Here is a 21,875-nt window from a genome sequence, read left to right on the forward strand (position 1 = left end):
TTGGAAGGTCACGTTGGTTTATGGTAGACTGCATGTGTGTGTGTGTGTGTGTGTGTGTGTGTGTGTGTGTGTACTCACCTAGTTGGACTTCCGGGGGTTGAGCTTGGGCTCTTTGGTCCCGTCAATCAACAGGTGTACAGGTTCCTGAGCCTACTGGGCTCTATCATATCTACACTTGAAGCTGTGTATGGAGTCAGCTTCCATCACATCACTTCCTAATGCATTCCATTTAATAATTAAATGGAAACGCTGTGCGTATTAGTGGCTTTGGGTATTGTATGTACTAACTCTATCTATGAATCCAACATTATGTTTGTAACTTATCTTCTATGTATGTACTTTTACCTGAATAAAAATTAGATTTTGTTAATGTGTGTGCGTGCCTCCAGCTGGGTGTCCTCGCTCAATACCCTACTCACCGAGGGAGAAATCATCTGCTTGCGTACACACCCGCCACACCTACACCTGCCACCATCAACATCTACCTCGCCTTAACCAACACCTGCTCTGAGGCCCCAGGCAACACCCGCCTCCACCAACACCTGCTCTCACCACCTCTCTCCCTCATGTATTCTTCCCTCTCTTAAAACAGCTTCCTCTCCACCTTCTCCTTCCTTCTCTTCCCTCTTCTCTCCCTTAAAATTAAATTCACGTTCATCGAGGAAGAATCTAGGGACTCGACCAGCCGCCTTTCACTGATTAGGTATGCGATTAGGTGACACTATTTGGCCGGCACTCTTTGAATAGGACCGACGCGACCAGCCTATGTCCGGCCCGTACCCCTGACCATTCATCCTACAAAGGTGGGTAAGGCTGGCCTCCACAAGCATCTGGCATACAACCCCATATGGACAGACAGACAATCTAACATTCTCTCGTATACTTGGGGGGTAGGGGGTATCCGGCTGTTCCCGGGTCTCTCTCCTCCCTTTCTTACTTTCCCCCACCTCTCATCTCTCTGTATACCCTCCCCCCCTCTCTTTCCATCTCTCCTCTCTCCCCCCTTCCTTCCCTTCCCCACCCTCTCCATCTTTCTCTCTTCACTCTGCCCTCTTATCCCCTTCTCACATTTATTATTAGTCTCCATCCTCTCTCCCTTTCTCACCTCTCCTTTCCCCCTCCTCTCCACCAGTCCTCCCTTCCTCTTTCCTTCCCTCTCTTCAAACCTCTCTTCTCTCCCCTCTCTCCTTCGTTCCCTCCCTATCTCTGTCTTTCTCTGTGTTTGCCCCTGTCTCAGTTTGTTGTTGTGTGTTTGTTTCTTTGTCTTCCTTTCTCTCTCTTTGCCCAGGTCTTCCCGGTCTCTCTTCTGCACGGCTGTCTCTCTATATCTGTCTGTGTTTGTCTCTGTATCTGTCTGTATGTCTGTCCGTGTCTGTCCTTTTTCTCAACCTAACTATGTTTCATTCTTTCTATCTCTGACTGTCTATCTCTGTCTTTTTACTGACTCTGTGTTTCTAATGAAAAATATAATAGTCTACCATGGGCATGTAGGTGGCCCACTGATGGCAGGAGCCTAGCAGTGAGAAATATTTAAAAAATATATGATAGTTACCCATTTGCTTTGAGAAAGGGGGCGGGGTTTGAAGAAAGTCTTTGAAGCTGTGGAAAGATCGTCTGTTTTATGCTACCATGGCCAAAGTATGAATAGCAGATAGTTTTTTGGGGGAGGGGGTCCTGAGATCAGTGAATAATGGTGAATATCACTGTAACAAACATAAGTGCTCAGATTTGTTTTCAAAATATTGAGATAGGTGTAGCTGGTGGGCAGTGTCAACAATGATCGTGGGGGTGAGAATGTGACCCCTAACACGCTCTTCTCTCTTGAATGGTGGCAACCCCGACCAGCTAATGTGTGTTCCGTATCCCCGAGCTCATTTGCCCTGCACAATTGTGGAGAGACTGTAGCCTCAATCATCTGGCCTCCAACCGTGGACACAGACAGATTTATAGATATATAGATAGATTGATTTATGTTCTAACTTACTGTTGAGTGTTTCATTTTGTTAGATTTTCTCTGTCGTCTGTGGATGGTGTAAAAAATGTGATTCGTAGCCAGTGTGTTAGAGAGAGAGAGAGAGAGAGAGAGAGAGAGAGAGAGAGAGAGAGAGAGAGAGAGAGAGAGAGAGAGAGAGAGAGAGAGAGAGTAATAGACTATATATTAGGGTGCACATGATCATGTGTGTATTGATGTGTGGGTGTAGGAGCGTGAGAGTGTGGCCGGTGTTGGAGAACATAGCGACACTAGCCTCCGCCAGAGGGAGGGTGGCCGAGGGCGTGGAGGCGTGTGTGGGCGGCTCTCCGTGTGTAAATATACACCAATGTTCTCTTCGTTACTTGTTAATGCACTCGTGGGCGGAGCGCCTCGGGTCTCCGCACGGTGTGTGGGTCGGGCAGGTGTGCGCTTGTGTGTGTGTAGACAGGTGTGTGAGCAGCGACTCGGGGTCTCCGTAAAGTGTGTGGGTGGGGCAGGTGTGTGCTTGTGCTTGTGTGGGTAGGGCAGGTATGTGGTTATACCATCTATTCACTACTCTGACAGTATCAAGTCTTTTTTAATATCTCAGTAGCTCACGTGGGTACTCTGCTTCCACCTGTGTCCCCCTTGTCCTGCCCTATCAATTCCCCCGAGTATTTTGTACGTGATAATCATGCCTTCACTAACCCCTACTGACTCCCAACGACATCATGTTTAATACCTGCAACCTTTCCTCGAAACTCATACCTCTTTGTTCCGGGACCATCCTTGTGACACACCTCTCAACACTGTGTAACTTTGCCTTGTGTGGGAGCCGACGCACTGCTTGGAAGGCGGGGCTCAGGAGCTATAGTCCACACTGCCAGCATGTTTGGACGAGTCTGTATACACCGTGCTGGAGGTTATTGTAGTTAATATAGGGATCCGACTTATGTTGTGGTCTCACCCTGGACTGATGAGCTGAGATCTAGTCTTCTGTGTGGGGTGTAGCGGGTGTGTAGGGTGTAGCGGCAGTGTGGGGTGTAGCGGGTGTGTAGGGTGTAGCGGGTGTGTGGGGTGTAGCGGGTGTGTGGGGTGTAGCGGGTGTGTGGGGTGTAGCGGGTGTGTGGGGTGTAGCGGGTGTGTGGGGTGTAGCGGGTGTGTGGGGTGTAGCGGGTGTGTAGGGTGTAGCGGGTGTGTGGGGTGTAGCGGGTGTGTGGGGTGTAGCGGGTGTGTGGGGTGTAGCGGGTGTGTGGGGTGTAGCTGGTGTGTGGAGTGTAGCGGGTGTGTGGGGTGTAGCGTCTGGGAGGGGTGTAGCGTGACCTTCCACTTATAAAAAAACAATTAAAGTTACATGAAAGGCCTTGTGAAATTAATTACTTTTTCCTGAGGCAACTGTCAGCACAGTTATGTTGATTAAGAGAGAGAGAGAGAGAGAGAGAGAGAGAGAGAGAGAGAGAGAGAGAGAGAGAGAGAGAGAGAGAGAGAGAGAGAGAGAGAGAGAGAGAGAGAGAGAGAGAGAGGAGCGAAGGATAGATTTATATCAACCGTAAGTATCTGCTGCATGAGAGAATGCGGCCACCCATCTGAACACACAAGCATTTAATATATAGCCTCAAACAAGAAAATAAAAAGCGTTCAGAGGAAATCTGAACGTTTCTCACACATCGTCTGAGTAGTTTTGTCCACCGGTCATTTGCATTACTAGCACTTATTTGATTGGTAGTTATGATACGTATTGTGTGGCTCTGACACGTATCAAACACTCACATTTCAAGTCAAGAACAGGAAAAGGGTTACATAAGGCCTTGCACAAACTTACATAACGATTATTACAATGAAAACATCTTGAGATGGTGGTCGAGCGCATGCCAGATTACAGTAAGCATTTCCCCTCTGAATCGCAATGCTAAGGCGCTGTAACAAGAATCTTGTCGATCTACGGTCTATAGTTATCCTAATTAATTTATCTACCACACTCTTTCAGGAACTTTAGTGCACATTTGCCACACTGGGCCAGTCACGACGAAGGGGAAGCACCGAGTCCGTCTCATGGATTTGATGGTTTTTGTTATACGTCTTCCAGAAAAAATCAGTTCAACTCCTTCAATTGCATTATAGTGAAGGTGGGTGGTGGCCGCTGTGGGGCAACATGTGTCGTCCCACACCATCACCTTGCCAGTCTTCCAGCGGAGCATGGTGACCCCGTCTGGATTTTTCTGAGTGTTGTTGGGTGTGTATATGTGGGGGTTCTCGTGCTGCTGGGCAGCGGGAGGTGGCGAGGCTTCTGTTGGTGACGCCTTTAAGGCTTCCAAATGTCCCGTGTAATTTACGACATATTTTTGGCCGTATTAATCTGCCTATACCCTGCCGCAGTTGTTGGGTGAGGCTGGCGGGGGAGGAGAGGGGGGGGGTGCAGGACAACCGACACCGGTACGAAGAGTATTGGGATAACGTGGAGTTGGATACCATGAATAAAACATCCTCAGTGTGTGTGTGTGTAATTACCTAAGTGTAATTACCTAAGTGTAGTTACAGGATGAGAGCTACGCTCGTGGTGTCCCGTCTTCCCAGCACTCTTTGTCATATAACGCTTTGAAACTACTGACGGTCTTGGCCTCCACCACCTTCTCACTTAACTTGTTCCAACCGTCTACCACTCTATTTGCGAAGCCATAAAATAAATATGAGAGCTATCACGGATAGGCCAATCCGTGTAGAACAACGTTGTTTGTTGATCAGTGATCGACAATGATCAGTTATCTTGAGGTTATCTTGAGATGATTTCGGGGCTTTTTAGTGTCCCCGCGGCCCGTGTGTGTGAGTGTGAGTGTGTGTGTGTGTGTGTGAGTGTGAGTGTGAGTGTGAGTGTGAGTGTGAGTGTGAGTGTGAGTGTGTGTGTGTGTGTGTGTGTGAGTGTGAGTGTGAGTGTGAGTGTGAGTGTGAGTGTGTGTGTGTGTGTGTGTGTGTGTGTGTGTGTGTGTGTGTGTGTGTGTGTGTGTGTGTGTGTGTGTGTGTGTGTGTGTGTGTGAGGTGGTAGGGCGTGTATCAACACCAGTAAATATATGGTGACACCGTTGAAGGGTTGACCGTCATGGGCACCTTGGTGTTATTACACACTCCCGCAACAGGAGGAAATTTGACCTTACAGGAAAGAACCTGCAAATCCCCCGCGGGGTCCCGGAGACCTATGCCAGTGTGCACCCAGCGTCGTGGTCACGTGATGTACACATGGTCCGCGTACATGCTCCTCTACTGATATAAAGAAACTCAAAAGCATACAAAACGAAGCCATGATTGGCATCATTGTAGTCCCAAATGGTGTCATAACACGCCATCCATGGCAACTATTTAGTGTTCCTTGCGTTAATAGCAGGATAAAAGACCCGAGGTGTAAGCATGCTCATATAGTCAAAGTGGTAAGATGGAGTCGTGTGTAACTTACAAGAACTCCACCTGCTCCTGCAGACCTTAATCAATTTGGAGAGAAATGTCTTGCAAGGTCAAAATATAAGATATGACAACGAACGAGTCCAACTTCCTCCAGGTAGAAATGATACACGATTCAGGTATAAAGTAATAAGGGAGCTGGAAATTAATTAGATCAAATTTACACTAATGACTGCAAATCCTGCTAATGGAAGGGTGGGAGTCTCACGAATTAAAAATCCTTCCTCTTCATGCCAAACTGAGGTAATTGCCATTATTATGGTCTTAAGATACATATATTGGAGCACGAGGGGGAGCAGTGAGTGATCTGCACTGACTCAAGAGCCGCTCTTCATGGTCTTAGACTGAGGCGTCAACACTAACCAATAAAGGGATAATAAACTCCCTGACAATTGTGTGAAGGCTTGTGTGGCAGTGTTAGCAGCTGAGGCTGCTCAAGCAGTGCCATCTTAACGTATGGGCACTAGCACTGGGCACTAACGTATGGGCAATAGGTAGGGGCCCCACCACTCTAGAGGCCCCACCACTCTAGGGGCCCCACCACTCTAGGGGCCCCACCACTCTAGGGGCCCCATAATGTCGTAGTGTTGTTGAGAGGTCTCTTGGGAATGTAGATCTCCACCTCTCTGGAAAAGCCTGGGATTCAATTCCCTTTTGTAATTATATTTATTAATAATTTGTGGATAACTATTTGAGGTTAATCGTTTACTTTAGCTGACGGGCGGGGCCCGACATATGGGTACGGGGGCCCAGTGCATACCTTCCCCAGGTCCTACAGTGCTGTTAAGACGGGCCAAAGCACAAAGAGACGAAGGCTCCTCTACAAGTTCGAGGTATCAGTAAACAGTATTGTGAAGAGATAATGGAAGAACAGAAATGAGAGTGAAGCAGTAACAAGAAAAAAAGTATCTGTCTTGGAGACAAATGTCACTGTGGAGGACCGTCATGGAAGCGTCAGTTGCAGGAGCAGCTGCTGCCCCCTCAGCCCCACAGGAGCAGCTGCTGCCCCCTCAGCCCCACAGGAGCAGCTACTGCGCCCTCAGCCCCACAGGAGCAGCTGCTGCCCCCTCAGCCCCACAGGAGCAGCTACTGCGCCCTCAGCCCCACAGGAGCAGCTGCTGCCCCCTCAGCCCCACAGGAGCAGCTACTGCGCCCTCAGCCCCACAGGAGCAGCTGCTGCGCCCTCAGTCCCACAGGAGCAGCTGCTGCGCCCTCAGCCCCACAGGAGCAGCTGCTGCGCCCTCAGTCCCACAGGAACAGCTGCTGCGCCCTCAGCCCCACAGGAGCAGCTGCTGCGCCCTCAGCCCCACAGGAGCAGCTGCTGCGCCCTCAGCCCCACAGGAGCAGCTGCTGCGCCCTCAGTCCCACAGGAGCAGCTGCTGCGCCCTCAGCCCCACAGGAGCAGCTGCTGCGCCCTCAGTCCCACAGGAGCAGCTGCTGCGCCCTCAGTCCCACAGGAGCAGCTGCTGCGCCCTCAGTCCCACAGGAGCAGCTGCTGCGCCCTCAGCCCCACAGGAGCAGCTGCTGCGCCCTCAGCCCCACAGGAGCAGCTGCTGCGCCCTCAGCCCCACAGGAGCAGCTGCTGCGCCCTCAGCCCCACAGGAGCAGCTGCTGCGCCCTCAGCCCCACAGGAGCAGCTGCTGCGCCCTCAGCCCCACAGGAGCAGCTGCTGCGCCCTCAGCCCCACAGGAGCAGCTGCTGCGCCCTCAGCCCCACAGGAGCAGCTGCTGCGCCCTCAGCCCCACAGGAGCAGCTGCTGCGCCCTCAGCCCCACAGGAGCAGCTGCTGCGCCCTCAGCCCCACAGGAGCAGCTGCTGCGCCCTCAGCCCCACAGGAGCAGCTGCTGCGCCCTCAGCCCCACAGGAGCAGCTGCTGCGCCCTCAGCCCCACAGGAGCAGCTGCTGCGCCCTCAGCCCCACAGGAGCAGCTGCTGCACCCTCAGCCCCACAGGAGCAGCTGCTGCGCCCTCAGCCCCACAGGAGGAGGTCGCCCCGTGCCCCATACTCTCTACCTAGGGATCTAATATACGCCTTATCGTAATCCTTATATTGCGTTATGAAAACATTTGCTATTAAATATATCGGTCTGGGAAGACTCCCCCCGTGATTTTGCACCAGCAAGAGAACCTAGACTTTACGTTTGGCACATGTTAGTACACGTGTGTCACAGTGGCACCACTTGAGACTTAAACGAGTCATACCCGCGTGTGGGTACAAGTAACACAGGAGGAACACCCCAGCGGGTTCTCCTGCTACGGGGTGTTGTGCATGCTGCCCCGGCTGTGTCTTCACTCCCACCATGAATGACGCCATCCCGCGGGGCAAAAGAATACAAAAGTTGTATCTGTGGCGGGCGGACGCCGCCTGTCACAGAGGTGAGTCGTGGATGCTGGAGACACGGCTTACTCCATAAAAAAAACACGGGGAGAACAGGGGAGACAGGTCTTCAGAAAAAGACACGGGAGAACAAGAACACGGGGGAGAACGAGAGAGAGAGAACTCTGAATAAAGACTAGAGTTGAAAGGAAGGGGGACGGGAGGGGAAGGGAAAAATGAACTGGCGCTAGAGAAGAGGAAGAAAGGGGTGGGAGGTAAAGAAGAGAATATAAAAGGGGGAGTGCATGGACACCATCATCATCCCGGGGAGATATATTGAGGGGTCATTACTGGGCCCCAGTCTGGGTCAGCCCCCCCTCCATCCCCCCCCCCCCTCCCCTCTCTCTTCTCGCAGGCTGAATCACAAGAGGGAAGGGAGGAGGTGATGGGAGAGGACGGGACAGAGGACAATGGTGGCACTAACTCTCATCCCCTCATCGTGATCCGCCTTCCAAGGCCATATGAGGTCAGCTGTGAGGCATGGCCAGAATTTTAGGGAATAGAAGGTTCTTGACCACCACACGAGACTGACAGTGTATGTGTGTGTGTGTTCCCGTTCACCTGTTCTTGCTGTTCTTCTCTGCCTTCCTCAGCCACACCGTGTTCTACATCAACACAGGAAACATCTCTTACAAGTAAATGGGTCAACTTGGTGAAAACACCAGCGGCGGCGATGATGATGATGATGATAACAAGACAGCAAGATATTGCAAGTTGACTCATCAATGACCATGAAGAGCCACATGGTGAACCCGGCGAGTGAGACCCCCCCCCCCACTCGTCACACTTTCTTAACAAAACCTTATATGAAGCACAAGTTTGCTCTCCTTGCATGGCCCGAATCCCCGTCATTTATCTGAATTCTGGACAAGGTAGAGAAGTGTGTGAGAAGACTCGTCTTTAGTCTTGAGCCACTGTGATTGGACTTGTCAGTAATTACCAGAGCCTACAACAGCTGAGAGATGTTTGCGGCCTTACTCTTATGTACGAGGCCAATGTTATCAAGATTTCCACCTGGGCGAACTTCGTGGCTAACCAGAAATTGGTAACCATAACAAAAGGCGCTCAGCCAATAAACAGCTTTACTCTGGGTGCGCCATTCTCAATAAATCACTCAATCAGCGACCATTCATTTTGGGACTGACTCACATTTGGAACAGGTTCTCTCAACACGTAGATACGCGTCAAATCCAGTCAACCGAGCCAGCGGTACACAACTGGCTCCTGGTTCACACTGTACGTTACATGAATGTAACGTTACATTCAATCATTTTTTTATACTGAAAAGTAATAATAAGCTCATTAAATAAATCAACTCTATGGTCGGGTTTCGAATGAGTTTATGTAGGATTACAGCTCTTACCTTGAAGTTTCATTAGGGGCATCATCACTACTCCTAATTTCTCCAGTTATAATTTTAAACGAAAGGGAGAGAGAGCACTATGATAATATACAATACACGGGGAAAATGTTGACATCAATTGCATACAAGTATTGAGGCATGTACGGAGTGGGTTTATAACCCCCTTCACCGAGATATATCACGTGGCTGACAGTTACAAATATATATAATGAGTGCTTAACAGGGCTGGAACTGAAGAGCAAGTGATCACCAGTTCGTCACTGTCCACTAGGAGAACAACTTCACATAAAATATTCCAGCAAGGACGCTGTGAAGGACTGGCAAGTGGGGAGCCATATATATCTCCATGGATGGTGCTTGGCAACACTAAAATGGTTTTTGTTTAGCGTCTCGATAGTGAGGATATATAGCGGATCCTCGGCTTATCTTGCATTGTGTTGGGAGAGTGATGGTGTCCTTTATCGCACGTTATCGCTGCCAGGATGTGCGGAGAAGAGATAGGCGAGAAGATAAATGGTAGGGTAGAGGAGAAACGAGAAGAGACGGCAGGTACTGACCTTGGTGCAGCTGGAGGGGTCCTGTACGTAGCCTTTCGGCAGGTTGATGCCTGTTGATGATGAAAGACCTAGCATCAGTTGGCTCGCCAAGATGTGCACTCTGGCCTAAATAGACAATCACTTTCCTCTACATTAAATCTTACCCATTATCCTTTACACCCTAGTAGTGCCGGCTCCATCCTGGCTTCCTAAATGCCGCAGCTTCAACTTTTAATCTGGCCTGAGACCTACAGGACTCCCAGCCATTACCCCAGTCCCGTACATCCTGCTCTAGCTCCTCCACCCCAGTCATGGCTCTAAAATTCATTGTCACCCAATACCTCTGTTCACAAAACATTTCCTAAACCCTTTAATTCTTTCTAGGTCCAAACTCACGCTAGTTTCTCCATAGCCCATCCCAGGTCCCCAAGTCCCTCCCTTGGCCCCCCCCCCCATTCACCTCCCGACTCACAATGATATTTTAAATATCCAAACTTTTATTAAACTCAGATTCACCTCAGTTTCTTCATATTCCACCGAGTCATTAAAACTCTCATACAAAACCTAGCCCGCAAAACCCACTTGTTCATGTCTCCACCTTCCTCTCAAAACTGACCCGCAGTCCCATTAAATACTAACTCGTTCCTGTAAAGCCCAGCGCACACTGCGAAGCGCTCGGCAACTTCGTGGTGGCCACACCGTGACAGGTACTCACAGGTGAGGCTGACCATGTCGAAGAGCATCCTGTTCGGGCAGACGGCGATGTCCGTGGTGAACTGGCCGTCGTCTAGGAGGCGGCAGACGTGGAAGCGGGTGCACGAGTTGTTGTCTGCCAGAACCTGCAATGCTGTCTGGAAAGTATAGGACAGTATTTCTTTAGTATATACATGGCAGAGGACCAAGATTGGAGGCATCAGGGACCTATTGCCAGGCATCAACTATTGTTGTCTGCCAGGACCTGCGCCTCTGTCTGCAGAGGACGATAAGTTTTGGTTACTGGGGAGGTGGATAACACGGTGAGAGGTGGCAACATTTATTTTTGTGAGAAGGGAAAGTTTAGGAAGTGAGAAACGATTATTAGAGAACGTGATATTTCTCTCTGTTTATAGATAGAGAGGAGGGAAGACTTTCTATATTCACCCGCTCTAGCATGGGGTCAGTATTCCGTCAGCAACATAAAAAAGCTGGGACAGGTCCGGAGGCATTCTACCATACAAGTCCCAGAGCTAAGAGGCGTGAGTTACAAGGAAAGACTTAAGGAATTTAGGTCCACGTCACACGGGGGCACATACAAGGAAACACGCATGGAAACAAAGTACACCCCGAAAGAGTCACAGTAATATTATAAACTATTGTTTCTGTGTCAGTGGGGCAAAAATAGAATTAACTAAGTAGTGGAGTGGAAGAGCAAGACTCCCTTCATAGTCTGCTGTACAACGAGACCAAAGGGCTCGGGAGCCTGTACACCAGTCACTGAAGGTTGAGAAACGGAACCCAAGATCCGAAGCTCAGCCTTCGCCAGCACAGCTGCTGGTTGATATGCACACGCGCGCGCACGCTAGAACAAGGGAGCTCGAGACTCAGTCATTGAGATGTTAGAAAGTTTTCATTTAGCTTAAGAGTAGCCGGGAAATGGAATGAACTCAAGGAACAGGTTGCGGAAGCAAACTATATTCATCATTTTAAAAGTAGATATGATTGGGAAATAGCACAGGAGTCATTGCTTTAGACAACCGGTGACTAGAAAGGCGGGATCCAAGAGCTAATGCTCGATCCTGCAGGCATAAATAGGTGAGTACACACATCCACTCTCACGTGCAATGTTCAGCATAAGAGTGAACAAGACGACGGAACCCAGATGGGAAGAGGAGGCTCGTATGGGATGGGGGGGGGGAGGAAGGAAGTATCTGGGGAAAACGCCAAGCCATTATGACTATATAGCACTTGGAAGGGGTCAGGATATAAGGATTTGGGATGGAACGGGGGAAAAGGAATGGTGCCCAACCACTTGGACGGTCGGGGATTGAACGCCAACCTGCATGAAGCGAGACCGTCGCTCTACCGTCCAGTCCAATGGTTGGAGCTGAAGGGACAGTAGAAGGAATGTTTCCATAGTGACGGGAGGGAGAATGGGAATGCGGTAGAGGCTGAGGATGTACGCGGATTTGTTATAGGGTGGGGTCCAGGAGCTGGTGTCTCGCTCCCTACAAGAGTAGTAGTAGTAGGCATCCATCAGTCTCAGGAGACTATGTAGTTGAGCTCTGGTTGTCGGTCTGGAGTGGCCTCTCCAGGGCGCAAAGCCAGTGTAAGTTGATACGGGGGAGAAGCTGTCACCCATGCAGCAGGTCCTCCTATACGAGATATACTCCGACAAGTATATCAAGTGGGTTGTGTGTGTGTGTATAGTAGTTAGATTCTGACCTCACCCTAAGTGAGTGTGACCTCACGCCGAGTGTGACCTCACGCCGAGTGTGACCCCACGCCGAGTGTGACCCCACGCCGAGTGTGACCCCACGCCGAGTGTGACCCCACGCCGAGTGTGACCCCACGCCGAGTGTAACCTCACCTTACACTCGCCGATAGGTTGTGGTGAGCCTCGGGCCACCGTTGACACCCATAACGCCACCGTCACTGTCACCATCACCGACTTCATGACTGGCCGCAGTCAGCTTCTGGCAACTTGCTGTCAAACCTCAACACGTTGACAGTGTCTCAGGCGCGCGTTGCTGATCTTCACAGCGTTCCCAACGGCCAGGGGGAGACTTTGTTGATATAGTGAAGGTGGTTGGGCTCTTAGAAGGTGTTGGCCAGGTCTCCACCGTGGTCTAGCTGCGGTAGTCCTTCTCGCTGGCCACCTGGGGGACAAACACTGAATATTAGACCTATATATCATCACATCATATACCAAACACATCATCATATTGATGATGAGGTAAAATCCTGGGATAGGTTGCGATATTCTTTACCTCTGAAATCTAGTGAATAATTTAATTATAAAAAATAATCACAAATTCCCATAAGTGTGGTAGCACACTCGACATGCCTCTCGCGAGCGATTTCGTCTGGGTTCGAGCCCTGGCCAGGAGAGTGACCGAAAGAAACGACAGTGTATATTGAAGATGGTTACAGTGGTGAAGGGTCCACGGTGAAGAGGCGGGAAGCTGGTGAAGGGTATGAAACCTGGTTAACGGTAAGGAAGGTGGTCAAGGGTAGACAGGGTCTTAAAGTTAGGAAAGATTGTGAAGGGTAGAGAACGTAGTGAAGTGTAAGGGAGGTGGGGAAGGTAGAGAGGGAAGGTAGTGAAGGGTAGAGAACGTAGTGAAGTGTAAGGGAGGTGGGGAAGGTAGAGAGGGAAGGTAGTGAAGGGTAGAGAACGTAGTGAAGTGTAAGGGAGGTGGGGAAGGTAGAGAGGGAAGGTAGTGAAGGGTAGAGAACGTAGTGAAGTGTAAGGGAGGTGGGGAAGGTAGAGAGGGAAGGTAGTGAAGGGTAGAGAACGTAGTGAAGTGTAAGGGAGGTGGGGAAGGTAGAGAGGGAAGGTAGTGAAGGGTAGAGAACGTAGTGAAGTGTAAGGGAGGTGGGGAAGGTAGAGAGGGAAGGTAGTGAAGGGTAGAGAACGTAGTGAAGTGTAAGGGAGGTGGGGAAGGTAGAGAGGGAAGGTAGTGAAGGGTAGAGAACGTAGTGAAGTGTAAGGGAGGTGGGGAAGGTAGAGAGGGAAGGTAGTGAAGGGTAGAGAACGTAGTGAAGTGTAAGGGAGGTGGGGAAGGTAGAGAGGGAAGGTTGTAGATAGGGAATGCAACAGTGCCTGGACAATTTTGTAATAAGTCCTCTTAATAGCACGTCCCATTTGGACGTATACTCTACTTAAGGCCAAAAACTGTCGTACTAGACAGTGGTAGCGGCTCGCGAAAGTGACATAACGTCCCGTTTTCTGCGCGGGGTCCTCTGGTAGGTTAGGTTAGGGTTCTTTAGTAGCACAGTTTGTTGACGGTGGGAACGCTCGCGAGAACGGGCACTAACGACTGTCATAGTTACAAAGGTGAAGACAGTAGTTAGTGCAGATGGGTACAGTGATGAAGATGATGGTGTGTAGTGCAGACGTTTACAGTGCTACAGGTTGTGTCCTGATGATGGTTGAGTAATTAAGATGATTATGGTGAGGAAAATATTGGGTAATAAAGACGGTTAGTGACGATGGTTGTGTAGTAAAGATGATTACACTGATGAAGATAGTATGTGGTAAAGATGATTACAGTAATGGAGATAGTGTATAGTAAAGATATCGCTTCTGTCACCCGAGTAACTCTGGGTACTACCTCTAGTATATATGTAGTCTGTTCACTATCTTTTATGTTAAGCTCATGTCCCCTCTACAAGTAGGTGAAGACGAGACAGAACCCACGACGGCTCAAACATACCCGGACCGTCTTAAAAACACTCACCAGCGGCCGGCGGCCCTTGCTAGCGTCACGGATGGCATGCATTAAAAAGGTCAAACCAACAGTGAGCGACGCCTCCACCAGCGTCCCAGAGCCCCTGAGGCTGGCCCAGGAGACAGGCAAACACACGCCCACACTCTCCTTCACCTGACGCCTTTGAAACACTCGCCCAGTCACTCTCTATGCCTCTCTGAGGAGATGTTGTGTCTCAGCCCCCTGGTAGGCCTCCTGGAGGGCCTCCTGGAGACGTTGCTAAAGGACGCTGTGAGTGGCGTCACACCCTAAGCTTACCCAAGTTGAAAAAAAACCTGAACACTTCATCAACACGAAGTATTCAACAATCTTTATAAGGTGTGCTCCTTGGTCTCGCCTCTTGGGTGGCTTAATCTTCAACCAAGCACAAAGCTGACAATTGACTCGTTGCTAGCCTTCCATCTATATATCTGTCGATTTGTTACAATATTTTACACAGCCAGTTACACCCCCGCTCTTGTGTGAGGTAAGTCCACTACGGGCTCACCATGGCCCGTGCTACTTGGAACATTTTGTTCGCAGTAGCTGAATCTCAAACAACTTCATATTCGTCTAATATTCTTGTCTTACCCTCACTGTGTGCATATTGTTGAAGATGTCACGTTGTTGACGAAACGTTGAAATAAACTAAAAAGTCTAAGTAAACTAGTTTCTTTACTCATTATTTGATAGAAAGTATTTACGTAGAAAGGAAAATATATATATAGGAATATTAACAATTGTAATAATGCTGTTGCGTTCAACACCGTATATATTAATGAGAATCTCCTCCCAAGATTTACTAGTATACCTATATCTTTAAAAGAAAATGTCTGTTCGAGGCCGGGGAAGGGAAGGTTAGCGTCACAAAACATTGCAGGGTGACTGGATGTCGTTTGGGGATGATCATAGGCGGGTTGGGGTCGACCCCTCACCCATTGCAGGCTATGACAAATGATACAAATTTCAAGTCTCACTTAACACACAACCTACCTAGAACATTCTTCCCTTTCTACCTAGAGTATTATACACGTATAATACTCTAGGTAGTATTTAGCTAGAGTATTATCCTCACCTCTAGCATGTATTATCCAAGCACTACCTACCAGGAGTATACATAACCAACAACTCTTAAACCACAAGCACGATACAGATAAGGCAGGAAGGTTCTGCCAATATGAGCTTGGGTACAATGATATATTATAATTGAGCCTTACATCACAGGGAAAGATTATAATACAAAGTAATCAGGGTTACAGGAAAACACACAGCTGTATTATGAATAACAGGAGATAACAGTAAACATAAATGAATCGGAGGAATATAGGAAAGTATTTCTTTAGTATATACATGGCAGAGGACCAAGATTAGAGGCATCACGGAGCTAAAAGATGGCGCCCGAGAGCTTAGGTTCACTCGTCCGCCATCACAAATATGTAGATACATACACACATGGACCACCCGCGGCGGGTGTTGGCCAACACCTGTCACTACTCTCACAAGGTCCCAACCACCATATTGAGACGCTATTCCAGGTGTTGGGGCATGACTGAGGTGGTGGTTAGTGGCATGACCAATGCGCTGGTTAGCCACCTGGGTGACGGGAGGACTAGCCACCTGGGTGACGGGAGGACTAGCCACCTGGGTGACGGGAGGACTAGCCACCTGGGTGACGGGAGGACTAGCAACCTGGGTGACGGGAGGACTAGCCACCTGGGTGACGGGAGGACTAGCCACCTGGGTGACGGGAGGACTAGCCACCTGGGTGACGGGAGGACTAGCCACCTGGGTGACGGGAGGACTAGCCACCTGGGTGACGGGAGGACTAGCCACCTGGGTGACGGGAGGACTAGCCACCTGGGTGACGGGAGGACTAGCCACCTGGGTGACGGGAGGACTAGCCACCTGGGTGACGGGAGGACTAGCCACCTGGGTGACGGGAGGACTAGCCACCTGGGTGACGGGAGGACTAGCCACCTGGGTGACGGGAGGACTAGCCACCTGGGTGACGGGAGGACTAGCCACCTGGGTGACGGGAGGACTAGCCACCTGGGTAAGAGAGAGAGGAGCTTGGTCAGTAGTTCACCTTTAACATAAAACACCTCAGTTGTGTCTTCGACACGTGTGGTAGCCCCTCACACTCTTCCTCACTACTCATAAGTCCTCACACCTTTCTGGCTAGTCCTCCTCAATGCTCATAAGTTTTTGCACTTTCTCTACCGTTTTCCTGAGTACTCATAATTTCTCATACTGTGATATTCTGTGTCACAGTGATCACTATACTCACAGGAGAGTCGTCACTGTAATGTTCTGTGTCTTAAAAATACATATTGACAAGAGAGTCCGTCAGGCTGCTGCCTACAAAGCAGTGGTGTTAACATCACCAAATATCTTGCATTTGTTCGATTGTCGAACCGTAAAAAAAAAACTTATTTCATGTTCATACAAGATGCATTTGACGCACCGCAAATGATAACAGCAAGTTGTTGAAGAAGTACTAACACAGTAAATATTGGGACATTACCGTGGACAAAGTACACGAGGAGGGTAACATTTGACAAAGATCTCTCTCTCTCTCTCTCTCTCTCTCTCCGGAGTCCGTGGCTGACAGGGCAGTGGCCGTCACTCACCAAACAACAAGTGTTTGCCACCAAAGGTTTAAGTACACTGGCCAAAAGGCACAACTTTCATCGCCGGTTCCAGCATTACTTCCTGAAACTCTCTCTCTCTCTCTAATTGTCAAATGTTAGAGTATTAACGTGTTGCATTTACGCTCAGTAATCCTAGTTTTATCAGTGATTAGTTGTTATCATTAATGATAGTTTTGTCAGTAATAGTTGTTATCATTGATGATAGTTTTGTCAGTAATAGTTGTTATCATTGATGATAGTTTTGTCAGTGATTAGTTGTTATCATTGATGATAGTTTTGTCAGTGATTAGTTGTTATCATTGATGATAGTTTTGTCAGTAATAGTTGTTATCATTGATGATAGTTTTGTCAGTAATAGTTGTTATTATTGATGATAGTTTTGTCAGTACTACCAGTTTTATCAACACTCTGAGCGTAATTGAATTAATAAACCCGAATGATTGAGGCTTTTCGTGCTTGCGTGAACGCTGCCTAACGTAGGCTAATTAAAATTTAAATTATGCTGATGATTTTTACTGCCAAATAATGTGATTTTATTTTGAGTAATGTTCAGTTGAATATAATGAAGTGAACATTATTTCGTTATGTTTATTGAAAAAATGTCACGTTAAACCGTTCGTTGGCAGAGTTGTTTTTCAGTCTATCCGAATTAGGCTATTTGGTGGCTCATGGAATTAGGAATTAGTGGCTCATGTCTGGAATTCTATCCGAATTCCAGATATGAGCCACGAGGAAACAGCAATGTTTCCTGGTGGCTCATGTCTGGAAGGTCGATATCTAGGCGTCAACAATCTCTTTACTTACTAACACAAACCCATTCACACTCAAATATATCTGTGCTCACCTTTCCAACATTAAATATGCGGACTTTCTTAACGACCAGATGACATTTCGAACACAATAATAAACTTACACTTTCTCATACCCTACTCAACCAGTCCTCTGTATCATAAATCCTTATCGTCATTTATCTTCCAAGTGCTATAGTCATAATGGCTTTGTGCTTTCTCCTGAAAATTACCTTTCACACACACACACACACACACACACACACACACACACACACACACACACACACACACACACACACACACACACACACACACACACACACCAGTTTTGAACTAATAAAAGCGCTCTTCCCTTGCGGTCAGAGACATGATGCATGTATTAGCTCTAGAATTACACACACACAGTCCTCACGGCTGAGCGGACAGCGCTCAGGTGTCGTAGTCCAATACTAGATTCATTCACCTGATGGCTCTGTTCACCTGGCAGTAAATCAGCACTTGAGTTATACAGCTGCTACGGGCTACATACTGGGGATATGTGTTTGTGTGAGAAAGATAAATATATGCAGTAGATATAAAAAAGTGGTTGAGAGTCAGTAAATACGCCATCAAACGGTTAGTATTTAAAACAGCAGGATCCAAGAGCTAACAGTTCGATCCTACACACAGAAATACTAAATACCAGAACACACACATATTTTACATCCATTTACCGTGGCAGGGATGCGAACTCTCACCAGGAAGTACCAAGCTAGTGCTCTAACCACAACACCAACTAAATATACATACACATATGTGTGTATATCACGAAAATAAACACGTGATTAAAAATGTGACAGTGTCAGACCACGTAGGAAAATTGAAACAGGAATTTCCTTAAGTACATTCGTATATTAATACATCTTCAGAAGGAGTACTTAAGGAAATTCCTGTTTCAATTTTCCTCCGTTGTCTGACACTGTCACACATGTATATATTTGGTCCCCTTGCCTGAACTCTATACTCTCCTTGCAGCTCTTACATTCCCACATGGTATCAAATAATAATTAATCAGAAACTGACTAATAATACGAAACGTAACTCACTGTGAAGCCACAAGAAGATGAGAGGGTGCGTGTTTTCACTGTCAATGCCACCAGACAAATGGCAACGTCACTCCTCTCCCCACATTATATAGCGACTCCCCGGGCCTCCCTGCTCACTAGCCAGGACTCCAGCAACCTCATTACATCGTCTTCAGCGGTCACTAACAGTCGTGACTCGAGTGAATGTCTGCAGATATTTTGATCACTATGCACTTAGAATAAAAATTTAGTGTGTGTGAAAGCGTTAATATGTAAAGATACCGAGGGCACGAGTTCACTTAAAGTTCACTCAAGGGTAGACCCCCATACTGGCCCGACCCCCGACACTCGAGACCAAGAGCAGGAACAATGGCGCGACCTACATAGCAAGCGGTGAAACTGTGTAGCAGCTTCCATCTGTAAGTATAACCGCGCTCTGACCGCTCCTATTAATAAAGATTCTTGCCGAATCATTTGTTGACATAAGTGATGACGCTGTGAGGGTCTCAACATTGGGTTACTGAGTGCAACGTGTGTTCTCAACCTTCCTTAAGCCTAACACCACCAAGGTGTCGCTCTTCCCGGAGGATTTTTTCATACAAAATAATATAAATCTGTATTTTCTCAACAAATTATTATAGAATTTAATAATAATAATATATAAATGTTTATTCAGGTAAAAGTACATACAAGATGAGTTACAAACATAATGTTGGATTTCTAGATAGAGCTAGTACACACTATGCCTAAATATTATTGGTATACATAATTTGGCCCAGGCTAGGTGTTTTGGCACTAAAATTGGAAGCGAGTAAAGCAATTTTTAACAAAAGCTCAAACGTAATGTTATTATTTAATTTTAAAGTTAGCCCATCATCAAAACATATGACCGGTGGATCCACCATGTGTGTGTACCAAATATGGACTATTCTAGCCCGTAGGAGTCCATATTTTGTACAACGCTTCTCCAAACCAGAACAGCACGCGGCATGATGTTTTGGATCCATACCTAACATTTTCTTTGCCTATGTACATATACCGACTCATTAACCTCAGCGATAGTAAGTATTTTTACTATTGTCTCCTCGTGTTGGATTTTTGTAAACATTTAATTCATCAACTTGGAGGCGGCTACAATATACAATGGATTTTAAACCTTTATTTAAAAGACGAGTTAAATCCCCCTGGTCAGTACGGCCGGAACAGTCTCGCGGCAAGTCATATTTTCTGAATGAACAGAGCAACGTGAATATTAAAGAGCGACGCTTCTTTGTGAATACAATAACAAACCTATAATGGGACCATTAACGCAGCTGTGAATGTGACGGCCAAGAATACGAGAGCAGTAATAACACAACGTTTACCAATGCGAGGCTTTTCACTCTGGAAATTGAGAAGGTAAGTGACTAGGGAGAAATTATGATTACATTCAACCTTTTATCAGACAAGGCAACGTACGTATTCTGAGCGAAGAATATTAACACAAGTATTCTTGTTTGGGTGTGTGTGTAGCGTTGTGTACACCCCAGGGTCCACACCACTGTGTACGGCATGGCGGCCACAGCCCCCCCCCCCCCCACCCACCTCGCCTCACAGTCGGCGGACCCGGGTTCAATCCCCGCGCAGGACAGAAACGGTTGGGCACGTTTCCTTTCACCCGATGCCTCTGGGTCGTCACGGTGATGTTCTGTGTCACAATGACCATTACGTCGTAAGTAGTAGCTCGTAGGTAGGCCTATTCTTTTCGAAAGGGAATTCATCAGTAATTTCAAGACTAACAACACTGAATAAGAATATACTGTGACAGAATACGAAATAGAGGATGCAAGAATTCCGGAGCGGATCAAGACTTGGAGCGCTTGCAGGAATCCTGTGTGATGTGTCCGGGATCTCCCTGGTGGCGGGTTTAATCCTGCTCCAGCAGCTGCTCCAGCAGACAATACCTCAGCAGCCAGCGTGTGCTCATCAGGATCATCCCCACCCACCAACACCCGCTCAACTACCACACACAAACTCTTCATTTTCAGTTTCCATTCATCTTGTTTCCCGTTTATGGAAAATATTGTGATCATTTGTTTTAAAGTGGCGGAAAGTTGAAGTAATGTTGTGTATTAACTAGGAGGGAGGGGAGGAAATTGTCAGGAGAAAGCGCCGAGCCATTACGACTATATAGCACTTGGAAGGGGTCAGGATAAGGATTTGGGATGTAATGAGGGGGGGAAGGAATGATACCCAACCACTTGTGGACGATCGGGGATTGAACGCCGACCTGCATGAAGCGAGACTATACTTGCTGGTCAGTAAGCTATTGTGAGGGCCTTAATTACCCTCGTCCAGTTGACAGATAACACCGAACCAACCACACATGACAACAACCATTCACTCGCCAACAGCTATAAGTATTGCAAGTGTTGGCCAGTGAATATTTATCAATTATAAGTAGTCCCGCGCACCTTCTTGAGTGAACATGAACTTTTACCATAACAAAATAATGGCACATTTCTCGCATAATTCACCATATATATGGTGGCCACAATATTGTGTCGTCTCTTATGGTGACCACAATAATCTACTTGAGACTTGTTTAGTGCAGGTGAAATGATACAACATATTAATCTACTTGTGAGTTGAGCATGAGTATGAGCGGCAGTTTGAGCGTCCGTTCGACACCTTGAGTGCCTGCTCGACACCGTCCTCGGCACAGGCAGAGCACGGCCTCAGACTCGCCCTCATTTATTTAGGCCCAGGTGTGCTGGTGTGCTGGTCCTTGCTGCCTGACCTTTAACCCATTCTTGAGCATTGACACGCCTCAGCCCCCTGTCAGTGCCCCTGCAGCCCTGGGGGAGGCTGTGACCCCTGCTGTTGCTGCTGGGGTTAAGGCCTCTTAACCTCTGGAAGGTTATTAAGGCAGTCACACTAGCCTATTGACCGGTCAGAATGTATAGTTTAGTCCTGAACATAGTCCAGGACTAATGTAAACTCATGAGTGTACATACATTGAGAGGCACGTACACCTCTGTGTGTACATGTGCATCACGGCGTTCATCTAAACTCTGTATATAGATCATGGTAGTCGCTTAGTTAAGTACAATTAAACAAAAACACTTTTCATATATGAATGCATATATAATTGATTTAGCTTATGAAAAATAAGTACATAACTTGTATAATAAAAAGTTATAATAATGATATAATACATTATTAACGCTATATCCTATACAATAAAAATAGCAAAGCCATTTATGC

At 47.6% G+C, this 21,875-nt stretch overlaps 2 protein-coding genes across 8 annotated transcripts in view; one reads left to right on the plus strand and one right to left on the minus strand.

Annotated features, from left to right (window-relative positions):
- LOC123756789 (uncharacterized protein DDB_G0290587-like) overlaps positions 1-18,961 on the minus strand; it is a 28,622-nt gene extending 9,661 nt beyond the window's left edge. The window contains exons 1-4 of the mRNA XM_069331897.1: positions 18,651-18,961; positions 12,242-12,530; positions 10,391-10,526; positions 9,697-9,746 (exon numbers count right to left, since the gene is read on the minus strand). Of these exons, the coding sequence (XP_069187998.1) occupies positions 9,697-9,746; positions 10,391-10,526; positions 12,242-12,328 (273 nt within the window). The 5' untranslated portion in view covers positions 12,329-12,530; positions 18,651-18,961. The remainder of the gene's footprint in view (positions 1-9,696; positions 9,747-10,390; positions 10,527-12,241; positions 12,531-18,650) is intronic.
- The window catches only part of LOC123756624 (small G protein signaling modulator 2), a 162,090-nt gene that overhangs the window by 64,311 nt on the left and 75,904 nt on the right, over positions 1-21,875 (plus strand). The gene's annotated exons all lie outside the window — the stretch shown is intronic.

The sequence above is a fragment of the Procambarus clarkii genome, chromosome 26 (assembly GCF_040958095.1).
Source record: "Procambarus clarkii isolate CNS0578487 chromosome 26, FALCON_Pclarkii_2.0, whole genome shotgun sequence".
Classification (NCBI taxonomy): Eukaryota; Metazoa; Arthropoda; class Malacostraca; order Decapoda; family Cambaridae; genus Procambarus; species Procambarus clarkii.